Here is an 18,861-nt window from a genome sequence, read left to right as displayed (position 1 = left end):
ACTTGTGTTCTATTTCAAGAAGCCTAGTCCAGCTTTGGGAGTGAGGCCTGACCCCCAAACACAAAGGCACTTCCTCTCTGATATGTAAAGAAAAAGGCTGCATGTCTCCTGAGCTAAACATGAGCTATTGACTAAATAAGGAGCTTTGCCACCGCTCAGCACAGCTTTGCTGATAAACAAATATTAGCGTGGTGAAAGGGAACTTTTTGGAAATAGAAGTAGTAGCAAAAATAGAAGACTGAATGCAGGGATTATCACACGTGTGCATGTGGCCTCCCTAGTATGTGAGTGGGAACTTCCATTAACTCCACCACCATTCACATCATGCTACAACCTTTTAAACAGCCCAGTGAAAGCTTCTCCCTGCTCTTTCTCACCACCTCTTTTCTCCACGCTCTTTAGGTAGCATCAGTTTGTAAGAGAGACACAGTGAGAAATAGGACGGCGTTGCCATGACAGTGTCAAGTTAACAAACTGCGTCTCTTTTCACGATTTAATTGGATATCATCGGTAAAGAACAAAAGCACAGTTGTCTTTGTGTAGTTATGAATGATTAACGGTAATTATGTAAGAGCTGCGGTACAAGAAGTGTATGTGAGTGTTCCAGGAGAGCATAGTGTAGTGAAGGTGCAATCTCCAGAGGGCCTCGGTATAAATAAATACCTGACAATTACAAAGGCGCTGATGCCATCCAGTCTCACACACTCCTAAGTGAATGAATCAACTGACAATTCATTACACCCACTACAGTTACAGTTCTGCTCTCAAGTGTAATCTTATGCAAGCCGTTTTCTTTCTAGCACATGGAGCTTTTCTTTAACATTTCATGGACTCCTTTAGCATCCAGTATGATGCGCAGCGTCAGAAAACCTTATGATACACCAGCGATTGTTAAATAATTGAGCATGCCCAATCCTCACAGGCAGACACGCACAAGCAATAGCACACACAAAAAAATATGCCCAGTCATTCTTCCACGGAGTCAGACTGATTCCAAATAAAACTGCAAAATACAGTTTTAAAAGCAAAAGTCAAGGTAAAAATGATACTGAAAGCTGAGTGATGCAAAACAAGACCACCGAGGCTGCCAGCAAAAACATATGCAAGTGTAGAAAACAGGCGTATGAGAGAAAAACCACAAGCCTCTTAAACAAGAACACTCCTCATGACACACACACGCTTTAATAAGTATGCTTTAGCAGTTGAGCTTATTTACACTGCTGTATTGTCTCAGTTAAGATTATGCATGGCAGCGAGCCAGTATTTATATTAGAGTCAATAGAGAAAAAAAACTTCACAAATAGAAGAAAATAAATAAATCAAGCTGACTCGTCTACCCCTGACAGCAGATAAAATGTATCTGATAAAATGTGATGCTTTAAATCCACTTTAATCCATACACCTGCAAAAAATATTTACGTGCATTGTCTGGGATGCGTTTAGTAGCTACTTGTGTGCATTCACACACACTGGGCACATGTTTAAGTAACATTTAATGTAATATAAGAAGTGTAATTTAATGTCATTTAAGAGCAATTTTCAGACAGTTTTAGTATCTTCAGTAAGTTGTTAAGTTGCTAAGACTCCTTTGGATGATGCAGATGTTTCCTTTAACTTTCCCTCTCTGCTCCCTTTTTCCTCTTCCTCCAGTTCCCTCCTGCTAAGAAGCGGGAAGTTGTGACAGTATACCTAATCTGTCTGCCCGTACACCAGGCAAACTGAAAGTCTTCCGTGTTTATTGCTCCTCTGCATCTTAATCTTTTCATCCTCCATTTGGCCTCTAGTCTGTATCTCCACAGCAGCTGTCGTGCTGTTATGTGTGCCAAGGTGATGCATTTTGTGTTGGGGTGGAACAAAAGATCAGAGAGTTGTGTTACACCTCACCCTGCTTTTAATTAAGAAGCACTTTAGGAGTCCACTGAGCTGTGCCATGCTGAATGAGTCTGATCTGATCAATGCTATGCAATGCATTTAACTCAGTCAAGCCGATCCTTGTACCAGTGTCATTAAGATATGTTTGTATTTCTTATATATAAAGTTACCTTTATTATTTAGAGACCAAAAAGCACATGGTTTTTGTGTCTTTATAAACTTAATAAAATGTAATATGTTTACTATACTGGGATTATACATAAGCTTTAACTCCTAAAGTTTTCATATACTGCAGGACTAGTGAAAAAGCTGCTGTTTATGAGTACGCGCTGCCCTCTATTGGCTACTGTGGCCAGGTGCAGACACCAGCTTTACCGCTTTAAACAAAACATAACCGGATTATTTCAGGAAAACTTAACAATACACTATGATTAACACTTCAGTGAAAATGTACACGAGTTAATTATAAACCCATTTTAAATATATATCCGATACTTTATACCTAAGCAGGGTAAAAGGAAAATTTAGTGGGAACCACTAGATGGCGCTGATAGCAGACGGAGAATAAAAGTAGCTGTGTGACTTTTCTGGTTTGCTAATTTTCATATACAAAAGGCATATACAAAGCCTTTGGGAAAACACATCATTTTCATAACGTGCAAGGCTGCACCTGCACACCTTTCAGATTGCTCGACTTCAATTGTGTTTTCCTTTCAGCCTCATGATGCAGTGGAAAGTGAAAGACAACATCCTGTCTTACATTCTCAAATCGAAAACAAAGATCAAATAGAGCAATGGAAATGACTGTTACAGCCACAGGCTAAAGAATAAAAAATTCATAATCTATAAGCGGAAAAAAGTTTATATACACAACAGTGATAAAATAAATAAAAACAATGACGTTCATCATGAAAATAATGACTGACATTGTGAAAAGTAATAGGGGCACTATACATTTAAACGGTATCTAGCATGTATAAAAAGGAAATGTGCAAATATTGGCATTTGAGCGATATTATATTACATAATTTTGATGTTAGAAATATCCCGTGAGTTACTTAAGTGTAATATAATAATCTTTATATAACCACCCTCAGGTTATACTGATGGTGACCGCTTACAAAGTCATGTTTACTTCCTTTTATGTCGCTGTAAAGGATCAATACTGATATTTGAGATAGAGGTCTTGCTTTTTTTTCCTTTTTTTTTTTTTTTTTACACCAGCTTCGTTTTTGTCTTTTTGTTAAACGAGTATTACCAAAAACACCCCTTACGTCATGCTTTTTCTCCCCCTTCGCGTGTGGAATGGTGTAAATGACAGTGGAAAGGAGGGGGGCGGCGCGTGCAGCATCCCTCACGTTTAAATTAAATTTGCCTCGAGGACCGCGAATCCAAATGCGGGGTCGATTTACAACAGTGGGACTGGATGATGAGATTCACGTTCTCCGCACACAGGGGTCAAAAAATGTTGTCAGGGAGGGCTGGGTCGCCATCTCTCCACCCACACCGACACCGATTTCATTGTCATCAAAGGTGTTGTACAATCGAGATAGTTCACGCGCTAGCCTTCAAAAGTAGCAACCGCTGTGTCCTGTTTGAGCTAATGAAATTGAATGAAGATTATATTAAACGGTAGATAAAACAAACAAACAAAAACAACCCTCTGTTCGTGAATAAATAGCGGTGGGTATTCATTTTTTAGGACAACTTAAACTGCGCCCGCTCTTGCCACTTTTCTTCAATGCAAATAATTAGCATGTTGTGTAAGGCGAGAGCGGGCTAACACTTAAACGTGATTTAGTTTTCAAACGTAAATACAATAAAAAAAACTTCAAACGTGCTCCTTTCTTGCACCTCGTAGCTAATACATATATAGCTACGAGTTGCAAGAAAGAACATACGGGTAACTCTCTCGTTCCGCCTGTGTACTCTTCGTTGAGTGTGTGCCGTGGATGACAACAGTACAGCTCGTCGCAACAACAGCAGCAGCGGCAGGAACAGCGGCGGCGGCGGTGGCGGCAGTGTATTTGTCATTGCAGCAGCCCAGGGGAGCGAAGTGAACCGAGGGGAGGAAAGGAAAAGAAAGGATTTACGGACACCGTCCAAGCATGGCTACCCAAACGACAGCATCATGCACTGGATCCACTCTGTTGCAGCCGCTCAGTGAAATTATCAATCTCCCTCTTGACCAGGTATGTGTTTGGATGAAAAAAAAAATTATCGGTGAAGCGAAAGGCACGTTACGATACATATTTCTCACAGTTAGGAAGCATCCGTAGATCTGAGGTTAGCAGAGGCTGGTGATGCGCACTACCAAATCGTTAGCTTAGCATTTATACATTGCGGATTCACTGAAAACGAGTACACACACACACACACACACACGCACACACACGCACACGCACACACACAAATCACAGTTGGTGGTTCACTGTCACCATCAGCTAGTTCTTAGCCAAGCTACACTAGCGGTAATGCCCTTTGTGTCTTTATTTCGATGCCCAGATCCTAATCCAGTCTTTTCCAAACTGGTATCTCTTAAATATTCCATCGGGTCCTCCAGTCTAATTGAGGTCTACTAGTTTAAATGTATTTAAATTTCACTGAAATATTCCTTAAAGAGTCAGTATGCAGGCAGCAACGATTAACCCGCTGCATTGTTTTTTCACTCTTACATACACAGTCTATCACTGTATAGTTAAAGGTGAGCTGTTTTAAAAAAAATCAGGCATGTGATTATGATGTCAGGCTTTATTTTAGGTTCATAGCTGTAGGAATCATAGCTCATGAAGCCCTTTTTAAAAAAGGGGCCACATGCACCACACCCACTAACTCTGGTGGATCAGTCCATAATGATCTGTAATGGTGGTTTCAAAGCTCTGGACAGCAGAGATGGTGTGGTTGTCTGTAAAAGCTTGTGACTAGTCTGAGTCAGATGAGGCCCATTTTTGTGTCTTTTCTAATCTCATCCACTCGTACTGTCATTCGTTGAAGTGCCACTGTGGCTAGGAACAATATTGCTTCACCTGAGCTACACTATGATGTTGTTCTCACATGTGAGGGTGTCCAACTGACTGAAATAACTACCTTGCTACCTTCCTTGTCAATGTCAGGTAATGTTCTTTTTGTTAATTGTGATCTGAAATCAAACCTCGATTCACTTTTTATTCCCCACATTGCTTTCGGCATTTGCCATAACTACTCTGAATAACACTTTGTGGTATAAAGCATAAAAAAGTTCCCCAAAAATGTTCTCCTCCTAGCGTGGCATGCTTCTAATGCCATGCATTTTTCTTCACATGCAAGTCTTGAAGTCATAGAAGGTTTTTGGTGGGGGATGTTTGTTTCCCCAGCCAAGCAGTAGTGCTAGTGCTTAACCATATTTTAAAAGTAAAAATTTAACTTTGTTACACAAACTAGTTGTGTGTCCAGAATCACGAAATGTGTCACTTGTGAATAAACTACGTGGTTTGCGTCTCCATTGGCAGACCCTGCACACAGCTGCTTAGCCAATGTTTAACTTCTTGTCTTGCTGTGTCAAGCAGTAAACAAGTCTTTCATCCTCAGTTGAAGCTACATGTGGAGACAGGAATGTGCCATTATTTCTCTCCTCTCTAAACTGAACCAGTTTCTGCAGGGAGTGTCATGTGTTGAGAACTCAGTCACATGAAGTAAGGAATGTACATCCGTGGGATCCAAACTTATTTGTTTGTTTTTTATTACAATAGTTGTATTTTAAGTTTTAGAATTATTAAAGGAATCTGTAGCTGACTGGAACCAAATCTCATGCTAAGCTGTTGAGGTTTTTATTCTCTTGTATCCTGCAATATTTAGCATGTTTCAACCTCAGAGTTTGGCATTAAAATACCTACATTTCCATTTCTACTCCATGCGGTCCCGTGGACATCGACACCTGCTTTGGTCTAGCACCTCCCTGTATTTTAGCACTACTCGGCACTGGCTCGTCTCAGAGCTATAACAGAAGCTGTAAAATCTAAAATGACACTATGTTTTTCCTTCTCTCTTCTTTTTCTCTCCATCACACACTGCCCGCCTTCTGTCAGTAACATGCCGGCACTACTTTGAATAAGACCTCCCACTGCATTTTGTGTGCCCACACAAACACTATTCACCTACTGTGATTCAAGGGTTTTTATAGGAGAAAAGATTACACACAGTTACATTACAAAATCCTAAACTGTGCCATATCTAGTACAAATTGATGCCCTTAGTCTTAAAGATACAGCGTTCATGAAGAAATCATCCCCATCCCATCTTCCTCCTACTCAGTCTTCTTATGTCGACTGGTCTACAGAACCCTTTTATCAGGAAGCATGAAAAACTGTTTTAGTTTCAGATATCCACTTTTAAGACACTGGACACTTATTGCTCTCTCATATTCCCTTTAGGACTTAGTGTTCTATCACGTGTTTGCACAATTAAGCAGAGCTGCCTTAGCTGCCATTTTCAGAGCTGGTGGGTAAATAAATCAAATCTAATCTCTTGGATGTAATGTTTGCATGTCCTGTTTGTTGTTTTTTTTTTTGTCAAACAGGTCGAGGCATCGCAGATCCAGTTTCAGTCTGAAATGTCCAGTTCACATAACCTCACAGCTGCTTTGCTTGTTATCAAGGCTCAGTGGGTCCATATCATCATTCAGCTCAGTGACAGAAAATCAAAAATAACCCAGTTGAATGAATTATGCAGTCCATCTATAAATGTATGACTCCATACCAGAACCGACTTCGGTAATGGCCAAATTCAATTTTCCTCTTTTTGATGACACTGAAGCTAGAAGGGACCTTTGTAACTTGCAGCATCAGCTGTGATGTTCCTTCTGCAGCTGTTTCAATATGCAGCAGCTGGAGGCCTGGTGAGAGACTCCATGTAGAGGCCATGCCATAATAGAATTTAATTCTAATTCTAGAATTTAATAGAATTTTTTTGATTAATATAAAACAGGAACAAATCCATGCACATCATGTAAAATCAGAAAAAAAGGTGCCTCAACCGACAAAAGTTCAACATAAAATGAGTAAATGAAGATTTTTTTTTCACAAACCCACCAACTAGTAGAAGATGTGACGCAACAGATAAATATCATCCACTGACATCGGTAAATGCCATCTTTGTGGTACACAGATGGTTGATGCAGCCATTACAGCGTGTTATTGTTTTGTTTCCTTACAGCGCTCAGGCCTAGTGGCTAAAACTACAGGGTGGTGATTGTGTCTGTAACCAATCATCTTGTTGTATTGTTAAGTTTACATAGTTTACGCATGATATACTTTGCATTTCTTTTCAGTGTTCTGGGTAAACATGATGTGACTTGATAAAGTTTACTTGCATTCAAAAGGCTGACGGCACTACCACCTGTGCAGGTGTGTGGGATGTCTCAGAGGAGCATGGCAGTGTGGAAATTTCCAACTGTACCGTGTTGTGTTTTGCAGGTGGTGCAGTCATACACTGTAAAATCTAATTAGTTCCCAGAACTCAAAAAAATTATGGAAACTCGTTGCCTCAAAAAAATTGAGTAAAGCTTAGCTAAAAATGACTAAGTTAGGTCAACTTATTTACTTTGAGTACTCTGTACAAGCTCATTTGTTCCCAGAACTCAAAAAAATTGGATCAAGTTTACGTAAGATGACCAAGTTAGGGCAACTTACTCATTTTGAGTACACTGTACAGCCTTGTTGGTTCCCAGAACTCAAAAAAAAATTATGGAAACTCGTTGCCTCAAAAAAAAACTAAGTAAAAACTTACTTAAGATGACTGTTAGGACAACTTATACATTGCAAGTCTGCAGTATTAACAATAACTTGATATTTCTGACTGTACAATACTAATTGTTTACCTACTGACAAAATGTTAAGCTCAACTAAATGAAAAAACAATTTGTGGTAACATGAATATGATTAAAAATAATTAACAACAATTTTTGTAATGATGTTAAAATGAGCCCAACTTTTATTTTCAAACACAAAGTACAACAGCCAACATACTGGACACTGTTCTGCTGAACAACAAACAATTATATTGCCATCACTGTTATAATCTTACAATGAAACAAAGTCTCAGATGTAATTATTCTGAAAATAAGTTTAGGTCTACCACAGTTTGTTTTGTACTTACATTACTTATATAATCAGAATAAAATATTTATTGTTCTGTCACAAGTGCAGTCTCTAATTTAAACAACACATTTGTTTTGCATTCCAACACATGAGCTGGAATGTTGTATTATTTTAAGGATGCTTGTTTCCAGTCCAGGCATTACTGCCTGAATGACTGTCATGGATCGAGGTGATCCAAATGTAGGTGCAGAAGAAAGTCTTTAACTTCCCTTAAGTACACTGGCAGTGGATGTGGGTTGGAGATGCAATGAGCTTGAACCTGCAGGCGACCATCTTCACTGACCACACCATCTGTGACGGAGGACTCATCTCTCCTGGTGTCCTGCAAGCAAACAGTCATATTTTTGGAACATGAACTTAATTGCTTTCTTAAAACATTTTTTCTGCATTTGGTATAGAACAGACTCCAATTTAGACGATCTCAGGCTCCCTCCCCACGGAGAGGTGACATTCAATGTCCCAATTGTCAGTCTGCATAGTGACCACCACCCAGCATACAATAATGTCATGAAAGCATCATTTTAAAAGGGCTATGCAAACATGGCCAATAACTTTCATTCTAATGATGTGCAAAATGATTTTGGGCACAAAACAGATTTTGCTGTTAGAAAACTTGCAGAATTCACTATATACAGTGTAGACCTTCTAAACTAAGTTTGGGGATGTGATCTTTCAAGAAATGCAGACCAAACTGTTGTTGTTTGTTTACTTACACAGCGTGTCTTGTAGAATTAACTGGAGTCACCAGCAACAGCACAGTGCAGTCATATCTCAAGTCTAATAACAGAAGACTCAGTAAAGAAACAACTTCCCAAACCAAAGCACAAATAAAACAATAAGTAAAACAGGCTGATCTAAAGTATGATTAAAGTTCAGCCTGATTAATATAAATGTCACTGACAGTTGCTAATATATTGGAAAACCAAAATACTTACCACTGAGTTGATGTCTTTCCGTCCAACAGCAGGAGTGCTGGTCCCGATCGGCCTCAAAGACAGTAAGAAGCAAGCAGAGGAGAAAAACAGAACATTTTCAGAAACTGATTTGATCCTTAATGGCTGTGCAATCATTGTAACATAGAGTTTGCTTATGTTGTTAAATAAAGGCTAGATTTGACATTAATAGATGCCACAGATGTTCTAAAGCTGCCACAAAGCATGAAAAAAAATAGGCGTCTCCGGCGTGAACATTTTACAAATATGTGATGTCTTGATAAATCGGCGGATATTTGAGCTTTACACAGCTACATTCTCGCCTGAAAATATCTTAAAAGTTTATTTTGTGACCCAGAAAAAGTAATAAGTTTTCAGCGGCGCTCTCCGCCATTGCCGCTTACAAATCGCTGAGCTCCGACAACCGTGGCCGACAAATGCGATCCTCCTTTTCCCCAGACTACCCTTTCTGGGTCACAAAATAACCTTAAGATATTTTCAGGCGAGAATGTAGCTGTGTAAAGCTCAAATATCTACTTAATTATCAAAATATCACATATTTGCAAAAGTGCTTCCACGTTTTCGGAGCTCTGTTATCCACCCCCATCCCACACCTACCCCACCCCTAACGGCTGCACCTCCCGAAGAATTTTGTCTGGGCTCTTATCTCACTTATTTATTTCAAACAATCAACAGAAAATTTCACCACATAGTTTTATGTAAGGTTTTTAAGGCTGTGGTGTTAATTTTTAAGTAACATGAGCCCAGCGGCAGCAGCAACGCTAGGCTAACACTAACTAGCTAGCAAGATTTTAAACCTGGTGCTAAACTAAGAGAAGCCACAAATCAGTTTGAATAAGAGTAAACATTTACTCACCAAGTCAGTGTATCAGGTAAAGATCACAGCAATGACAACAATAATATCTTGAGCTGACGCTTCTCCAGGTTTGCTCAACATATTCCATAAAAATGCACCGTGAACATGCGGACTGATCCGAGAGGGAGGAGGACGGTAGTCACGTGGCATTTTCAAAACACATCTTTCATCCTTCCGCACTGAGAAGCAAAACTTCCAGCTTACTTAGTTTTTCTAAGTTAAGACAACTCAAATAAATGGAGTTTATCAGCGTTTTTGCATAAAAAGTACTGGTAACTTATTTAAATTGAGTTCTAATCACAAATTGATAAAAACTGAGTTCAGCCTATTTAATATTTTTAATTAAACACAATATTACATTTTACAGTGTAGGCTACACTGCCACAACTGGCATGACTTCACTAATGAAAGGCATTTTGCTCATTTACTTAAGGTCTTTATAGATCTCAAATATTCAGTGGAACACTCAGTGGAGATTTTGGATGAGATGTTTTTAATGTAAGCAGTGACCTTTAAAGCTGGGAGCCAGGAGCTTGCATATATTCAGGTTCAGAGACAGCTTTGAGATTTCAGCTGATTATTGCAGACGTGAGTGTGTCAGTAGACCGTAGTGGTCCTGCCTCTTGATGCAGAGAAATACTGTCTGATGGATTACACAGTACACTCTCTAGTCTCCAGTGATTTGATGGATCAGCCACAAAAGTATCAATTTCTCACCTTTGTCGTTTCATCTTGAAATAGCAGAACATTTGTACCCGTGCTGAGAGGTATTCCGTGAACATGCAGGCTTTGTAGCTCAGTGGCAATTTCACTGTGCACCGTCTGATATAAAGATATAGTCTTTGGGGTATCGGCTCACGGTGTACAGGCGGCTCTGCTCTGTGTCCTGTGCTCCCAAAAGGCCCGGCTGTACAATCAATCTTCTGTTTGTGCGACATATTGGATTGCAGTCTGTCACAGTCAACGGACACGTCTGTTATCACAATAACAAGCTTTCTTTTGTTGCTGCTGCTGAATTGCCTACCCCAGCTACTGTACTGTAAGGCCTTTGAGCCCACACAGTGCTTGAGGGTTTGACTCCCACTTTTCTTTTATCCACTGTCAATTCCCTGCAATCAGTGACACAATTCAGTTTAATGGTTAGGTTAAAATGCGTTTAACTGAGGCTTGAAAGCATATAAAAGTAGTCACATCTACAGTGTAGAAATCGGGATCTTGAAAGGGGACTTGAAATCATTCCAGATACCTCTGATTTCCTGTAAAATGAACTTAATGTTCCTCTTATTAGCCTTAAAGCAAACATTTGCTTCTTTCAGTTCATTTAGCAAAGTGATAGCAGAGCTTGGATAAGCCTTGCCTGAAAAATCCAATGTTTGCTCCTCTCCAAAGTCTCCTGCCACTGACTGAGTTCCCAGAGTCCCCTGCCTTGGGGCTTCTGGTCTTCATTTTAAGCCCTTGGGTCTTGTTAGAGTTTCCCTACCTCCCCTTTGTCTTTAATTGGCTGACCTCTTGGGAGTTGTATCCCTTCAATTGATTTCGGTCCCTTAGCTCTCTGTAACACAGTGCCAGCGGCTGGTGCGTTATTATGGTTAGCTATCAACTATACAAGCATGTGTAATTCCTCCTTGGGAATATGGGAATGCTTTGTTGTTAGTGGCTGATAACAGGCGACGCAGTAATAATAACAAGCAGACAAGCTCCCTCTAAATGCGATTAGACATAATGATTATGTGTTTATGACACTTATCTGTTGTAAGTGTGACATACAGCAAAATCCAGAGAAGTAGAAGATCTGACCATAGAGGAAGGATCAGCCCATAGCTTTCCAATTTACACATCTTAATCAGTATAATTACTAAAACTGCATTTTGTAGTACTTCTCCTCCGTAATGTCCTGATTAAGTTCCATTAAATGTTATTAGGGAAAATTAAATTTGTTGGACCTCTTGTGAGTTTTGGACCATTTGTTCTTAATTTCTTTTCAACAGCGATTAATATTCTACAGCTGCCTTTCATATATTTCTTTCCCTCACTGAGTCTGCTACATTATAGAGAGCCAAACTGTGCGCAAACCTGCGTTCTATCATCATAGCATGGCAGTACATGCTTTCTTTGTCACCCTTTTATTTACCCTTTCAAGTCATTTTCCCAACTTCTTAAGTTGTCTGGAGACTCGCTGGTTAGCTGGTTTTGGTAATCTTTGAGCAAAACTTGGAGCTCCCCCCTTTTTCTTCCACTCTCAGTATTCACCATGACCTCATCCTGTATTAGGGTTGAAGTGATAACTCTGATGGGTATGGATGTATTTCTTACTAACCATAAATGCAGTCATGGAACGGCAAAGCCATTAGGCTGAAAGCATCAGTCAAGTGTGATACAAGGCATTTATGTCCTACACACACACACACACACACACACACACACACACACACACACACACACACACACACACACACACACGAGTGATTTCCGTATATCCTGTAATGTAGTTTTTCTACTAATGCCTGTTGTTATTGGTTTTGCTGTTTGCATGGTAGAGCAAAGCAGGTAGGTTTTAGATGGAGAAAGGGAGGGAAATCTGTGCAGCTGTCGCTCCTCTTCAGTCTGAAGTGCTCGCCACAAAAGTGGATGTACACATGACTCAGCTATACTAACTCATTAGTTCTGTTGGTAATGGTGTGGTGCTGTGAGGGTGGATTGGGTTTCTAAAAAGCCTGCACTCTCGGGCTTGGAGTGCCAGTTTAGTACTTGAGTGGCACAGCATATAGGTGGCACAGAGAAGATATTTTCAGGGACTCGCTTTAGCTGTTTCAGATTACAGGCGTGTCAAATTTCTATAAATTTGATGTTGCAGAATGTGAATTTATGTGACCAAGCAAGACCCATCTGAGAAGATCTGCTTTAGGTTATGATGGTGAAGGCAAAGTTCACAGTCTTACTCGGGTGTCAGTGAGCGAGGCTGTAATTTGCAGCTTCGGAAAGTTTTCTCAGTTTCCTAAAGTAATTAAATGATAGTTGTCAGTTTATCCAGTGGTGCACAGCAAAAAAGGATTTATTTTTTTTTTACCCATATAAACAAATTTAAAACTCATGAAGCAGCGCCTAAATATATTCTCTGCAAGCTTATCAAGTACAAGTGCTTCCTCGGACAAATAAAATGTCAAATTAATTCCACAGCCATTTTTTTCATTTCGTCAAACAAGATGAAGGAGATGCATCCAATATAAATATAAATAAGAGAACATACAGTACTGTGCAAAAGTCTTGCACCATATGTTTCTTAATATTTTGCTTCTAGGGAGTCAGACTTTCTTAATTTATTAAAGTAGTCTTGAACAATAGTTATCCCAGCTTGTATTTTAAGTTGCCTGCTTTTTCTACTCATTTCCAATCCAGTCCTTTTACCCTAACCTGTTTGTTTTCTCTTGCCAAGTGGCAGGCCTGCCTGAAAGGGCAGCAGATGAAGAGTATGTGAAACTCATGTCCTTAGGAAATAGGAAAACCTTTTAAGTTGATTTATCTAGACCAAAACCTCATCATTATTGGTCTCAGTGGGACAATAATGCCAAGAAAGTAAGGTAAACTGTAAAAAAAAGAAGAAAAAAAGGCTTAGGTATGCCAAATTAAACAAGAACTGGACTGCAAATCAGTGGCGACAGGTCTTGTGGGGTGATGAATCCAAATGAGAGATTTGTGGTTCAAATCGCCTACAGTGCAGAGGTGGTCAAGAGTGAGGTACAACACTGGTTATAGCCACCTGTAAGACACAGTGGAGGCTCATAGTTGGAGGCTGTATTTAAGCCATTGGTGTTGGGGATCATGTCAAACTTGATCCACCAAGCAACCACCTGGAAAAAAGCACAAAATGGAACACTGTCAGTCACGTATTGTCCTCTTCATAGCCCGGACTTAAACATTATTAAAGCTGTGTGAGCTCATTTTTGACAGAGAATAGAACAAAAGGCAGCCAAGATCCAAAGAAGAGCTTTGAATGTCCTGGAGAACTAGTCCCGAAGACTACTTAAAGAACTTACGAGAAAACTCGCCAAGGAGAGTTTATTCATAAGCTGAACAAATATATAAACTGTATTTCCATCTATGTTTGCACATTTCATTACGTTGTTGTACCTATTTCCCCATCTTCCTCAAAAAATAAAGCATTAAGGGGTGGCTGAAGACTTTTGCACAGTGGGCATACAGTGAATTGACCCTCACTGGAAGACAGTCACATTCACCAGGCCTGTGTCTGGCTGTACATTCCAACTAGTCAACACAAATGTTGACTAAAAAAGTATGAGTTGTATTGTCATTTGAAAAGTGGGACTTGATTCATCACGTTCACTCTTCAGCACCTTCTGCTATCGATTCCCTTGAACCTGATTAGCTGTGCCACACGATGCTTTTTAATTTGTACTTAAAGGTGAATAATGCTATGTGCACACTTCAGCTGACAAAGTTACAAATTAGTCTGCCATGGTCTGCTAGATTTGTCATCCCTCGCCTTGCAAACATGAAAGCATATTGTGCTTGAAGCTTCGCCACATTATGTACATGTGCATCAAAGCAGTCTCGAGTGTTTCCTGTCACATTGCCAACCTCTGTTAATAGCCAGTCACTTCTGCACCAATTGACCGAGCATTGTAACACAGGTTCTAGATACATTTTGAAGGATAGCACAGCCTTGAATTTAGAAAGAGCCATTGTATCCATTTTGCTTGTGAGATCCCTGGCTGATCGTATTTGTCCATTCAGAAACATTTTAGCAGTTGCCACTCTGCACATGCTGAGTTGCACCTATTGCTATTTTTAATATAGAAAGTGGCCGCAGTTGCTTGGGTTTCTCTAGCATTTGATTGCTCTCTCTCAGTTACAAAGAGATATCAAAGACACACTGTTGATAATTTTAGAACAAGCGCGTCTACACACAAACTCCACTTCTACTTTCCTGTAGGGTACACTTGTGAAGGGGGACGTGGTTTCAGATGATATTCCTTTCAGCGACCATCAGTAATAGAATAGAAATGTATTGCCACAGAAGAGCAACCACAGAACATTCATCCATCCAGCTAATGTCGGTTACTTAACTTGCTTATGTAACATTATCCCTGCATTTACAGTCTTTTGTAACTTTACACAAAAACCTGTCTTTTGTGCTGGTAGGTCCGATAGCCGAGCTAATAAAGCCTGCATCCTCTGTTGCTGATATGAACTGCAAATTCTTGTGAACTATTTGTGGCGATGCCAGCGGTCAGTGCCAGTTTCCTTTAACTTGCAAAGTGTTATCAAGCAGTTACTGGTTTGAATACATTTGACTATTTGTGGCAAGTTTAGGGCCACTCTTTTCTTAGGCTGTTTTACTCTCTACATTGGTCCTCGTCGGCTGAAGAAAAGGCTTTCTTTAAAAGTTACACACAGGAAATCTTTGCAGAGCTGGTTCACTGAGTAAAAAAAGGCCTTCAGACAGTGTTTGTCAAAGCTGTCATGCTCTTGTAGAGGAATTTATTATAGCTCTCGGGTGGGGGTGGGGAAGTTTAAATAAGGCATTTCTATAAGGACTTTTTCCACAATTAAGCATTTCAGAAACATGCAGATTACAAGCTAAAAACTGAAGGAAAGCTTGAGTCAGAGACAACAGAACCACCTTTAGTTTAATTGCTGGCTTGATATGACGTCTTTAAGATTAGATCCAGCTCCTCTACTTCACTTTTAAAGTGTTAAAGGGGCTTATTAAAGCAAGGCTGATCACACATGGCAGCATGCCCTCCCTTTGAAATGCTGTCTTTGCACATTTCATGTGCACAGCTGTGGCCTCATGTTCGAACAACATGAGGGTGGTGATTAAAGTTTGCTTAGACGCTCGAGATATAACTAGCTCATCTTTATTAGTAATTCCCCAGCAGCTCTGTGTGAGTAAAGTGAGGTGACCTGTGTGGGCAACAGCCCAGTATTTTTTTTTCCCTTGGGCCAAAACTTGACATGCAATCAATTACACCAAAAAACATATTCATGTATATTTTCATCGCATATACTTTGTTGTTTAAAAACTGCAACAATTTTGCATTCATGATTCAGTACACACACTCATGTGAAACAGCAGCCGTCCAGAGAACAGGCTCTGGAGTCGGTCCCTTAGGTAATATGACGGAGATAAGATAATAATACAGCTTCTTTAAACCCTTACAGCAGTTCTTAACTAGCAAAATTTAATCATTATAATTATTTGCATGCATTTTTTAGGGAGGGTTATGTGTGCATTTTTTAATTTTTACACCCGGGCACCATATAGGATGCCTGATGCCTGAATAAATGCTACAGCCTGGTTCCTCTGGCTGTGACGTGACCATCGTGTGTACTCTGATAAACTTGCAGTTTGCTGTTGTTTATTTTTACTGATGTTTTAAATGAAAGGAAGCTGTACCTACCACTGGCAAAACTGAGTTAATATACTTTTAAAAAGTCTGTCAAATTCAAAATCATAAAACAAACTTTTGTGCAGCTGACCTTGTTGCTTATGCATTTTTGGGAGTTCCTTTCTGAAGGTGCAAAATATAGGGAGGAGAATATTAGAAATCAAGCATGCAAACTGATTTACTAACGTTTACGACGTGCAATTTACGCCAAATTGCGCCGATGTTTAACATAGAAAAAAAGAAGTCTTGTTTTTTTGCGCTTGATTTGAAATGAACTGACTACGCCTGTGTTTAGAAAACAGCACAACTTTTGTAAATTGCCCGTAAAACTAACCACACCTATGAGTCCTATTTGGGGACTGCACTCACACACTATTTGGGCCCATTTAATACATCTAACCCATAGACTGCACTTGCCTTGTTTCCTCAGTTTGCATTGATTCAGCAATGTACAGTATGGATGGCATGAAGGTCGAGCTCAAGGTCAGTGCTTCTGTGTAGCCACAACTTCATTGTAACACCTCCTTAGCAATCCACGATGATTTTTTGGGAGGGCACAGATGACATTGATGACTAAAAGCTGCCATATAGTCTTTGCTTGGGACAGGTTCAAACACTTTCCTGAAGACACACACACACATACCATGAGCATGGTTCTGGCCCAGTGCTGCTTTGTACCTTGTGGGGAATGTCTGATTGTTCGACTATTAATAGCAGTGACCATAGAGCCTGACTGGGATCTGTGGATCAGCTCCGAGGGGGAAAGCGCCACACTGCAGGCTTTAACACGACTCTGTTTATGCATGTCTTTGTGCACCAGTGCACACTTCTTTTAGGCTAGCCTTATCCGCATGACACTTTCCTCATTATTTCCAACATAATGTAGCCTTGGGCAACACGGTGAGTTTATGGGGTTGTTCTAAAAAGTGGGCTTGGCTCTGAGTGAGGCCTCTATGCCACAGTTTTCAGTGGCTATCTTATTCATCTGACAGCCTTTTGAACTGACTTAAGTGAGACTTTGTGAAAGTGTCAAACTTTTATTTTTTTTTTCCTTCCTTCCTTCTTTTTTTTTTTTTTTTTTTTTTTGTTAATTCGAGTTAGCAAAGAGGCATAGCCAGTGTCACAAAACATGTCAAAGCTTTGTTTTTGTTGGCTGAAAGAACAAGACCCCTTTTGTTCTCATACTGTCAGCACAACCTCGTTGCGCTGAGCAAACACACACGCATACACAAACACACACACACGTTAGTTTGTCTCTGGGAGCCATGACCAATTGTGGCACATTTACTGGCAGAGGCTAAAGTAGTCATGACATTTCCCACGTATTTGCCCGCAGAGAGTTTGTTTGGTAGATGCACAACTTACATGTATAGACAGGGCAGAGTGGCAGAGGATGGCGCTCACTGTATTACATCTTATTGAAATTTACTGCCTCATATTTGCAAGGAAACATTTGTTCTTGTATAATATTTAGCGCTTTCTCTTCATTTTCCTACCTCCGTTTCAGAAAGAAAATTCCTCGTCTCTTTTCCTCTGTCATCCTTTCGTTGTCCCCACTTTCTGTAACGTTTACGAACACTCTTATCGTCAGCTGTTTTTAATCTTCCGGGGAATTAAACATGAGTGCTCTTCCTCGCTGTCACCTAACATGAAAACTGCTGCAAAACTGCTGCTTGCACTGCACCACTCTCTAAAGAGGATTAGGACAGTGTATGTGTGGTGCACCATATATGCTCCGCAGACAGCTTTGCATCGAATGCAGACTGTGGAACTAGTTGAGTTTAACTTCGAGGCTTTGGTTCCCTCCCTCCCCTCGAATCTGCATGAGTCACTGTGGACTACAGCTGATGGAAATCAAATGAGACTGCGCGGAGCGGGACTGTAGCGTCGCTTAGGCTGTATGGGTGGAGGAGTGTTTGGGGGGAAGGGTGGGTTTACTTAATGACATGGAAAAAAGGGTTTTATGCTAATGACTGTCTAAATTTATCTCTCAGTGTGTGTAGACACACACAAGCAGATGCACACACATGCTGAGATGGGAACTCACCCGTCACAGCGAGTAAAGGGAGGCTTTGTGCAGGAAGGAACTATTTTAGTCCCTGGATGTTAAACACGGACTACACACATGGAGAGGACAGGAATACTCTTCATGAAAAGTGATATTACCCCTGTGAGTGTGTATGTGTGTGTGTGTACCTGTGCTACTTAGGCTTAGTAGAGTGAAATTTTGTCATTACCTAAGCAAAGATCTCATCTATGGAAAAGGTGTTAGCACCAACAGACAGCAGGTCAAACTCACCAAGCCAGTCTTAAGATGTTTATCTCTCACGGTAACCCACGGGAACCTTTTGTATTGCATTTTTCCCACTCTTATCATAACACACAGTTTGACACAAGTGAGCAAATAAGCACTTTAGTAGACTCTATGCAAATTCTCACTTCTGCTTAGCATTCGTGCTTTTTACCCGAGGCGTGTGTCTGTGATTGTGAGCCTTTTGAGCCTGTCATCGGTTTCCTCATAGCCCACATGTAGATTTCCACATAAACACTACTAATCACATCCTGAGTTTATCCGCAGTTAGTCACACAGGTGATATGGATGTCAGAGTCTGTCAGTCAGTTGCTCTGAATTTTTT

At 40.2% G+C, this 18,861-nt stretch overlaps 1 protein-coding gene and 1 long non-coding RNA gene across 3 annotated transcripts in view; one reads left to right on the top strand and one right to left on the bottom strand.

The window, feature by feature from the left end:
- Window positions 1-3,692: 3,692 nt before the first annotated feature.
- The window catches only part of mboat2a (membrane bound O-acyltransferase domain containing 2a), a 43,542-nt gene continuing 28,373 nt past the window's right edge, over window positions 3,693-18,861 (top strand). The window contains exon 1 of one of the 2 annotated variants that reach the window (XR_005609466.1): window positions 3,693-4,064. Coding sequence is in view for 1 of the 2 variants with exons in the window: in XM_031758246.2 (XP_031614106.1) it covers window positions 3,981-4,064 (84 nt within the window). In the remaining variant the exon portion in view is untranslated. The remainder of the gene's footprint in view (window positions 4,065-18,861) is intronic. The other variant, XM_031758246.2, reaches the window with a different exon arrangement.
- LOC120435014 lies at window positions 12,838-17,970 on the bottom strand. Its single transcript, XR_005609467.1, has 2 exons — window positions 17,722-17,970; window positions 12,838-13,663 (listed from the first exon to the last, which is right to left on the bottom strand). It is a non-coding gene; the product is annotated as an uncharacterized LOC120435014 (long non-coding RNA).

The sequence above is a fragment of the Oreochromis aureus genome, linkage group 19, assembly GCF_013358895.1.
Source record: "Oreochromis aureus strain Israel breed Guangdong linkage group 19, ZZ_aureus, whole genome shotgun sequence".
NCBI classification, from domain to species: domain Eukaryota; kingdom Metazoa; phylum Chordata; class Actinopteri; order Cichliformes; family Cichlidae; genus Oreochromis; species Oreochromis aureus.
This window is presented reverse-complemented; position numbering and strand designations above follow the sequence as displayed.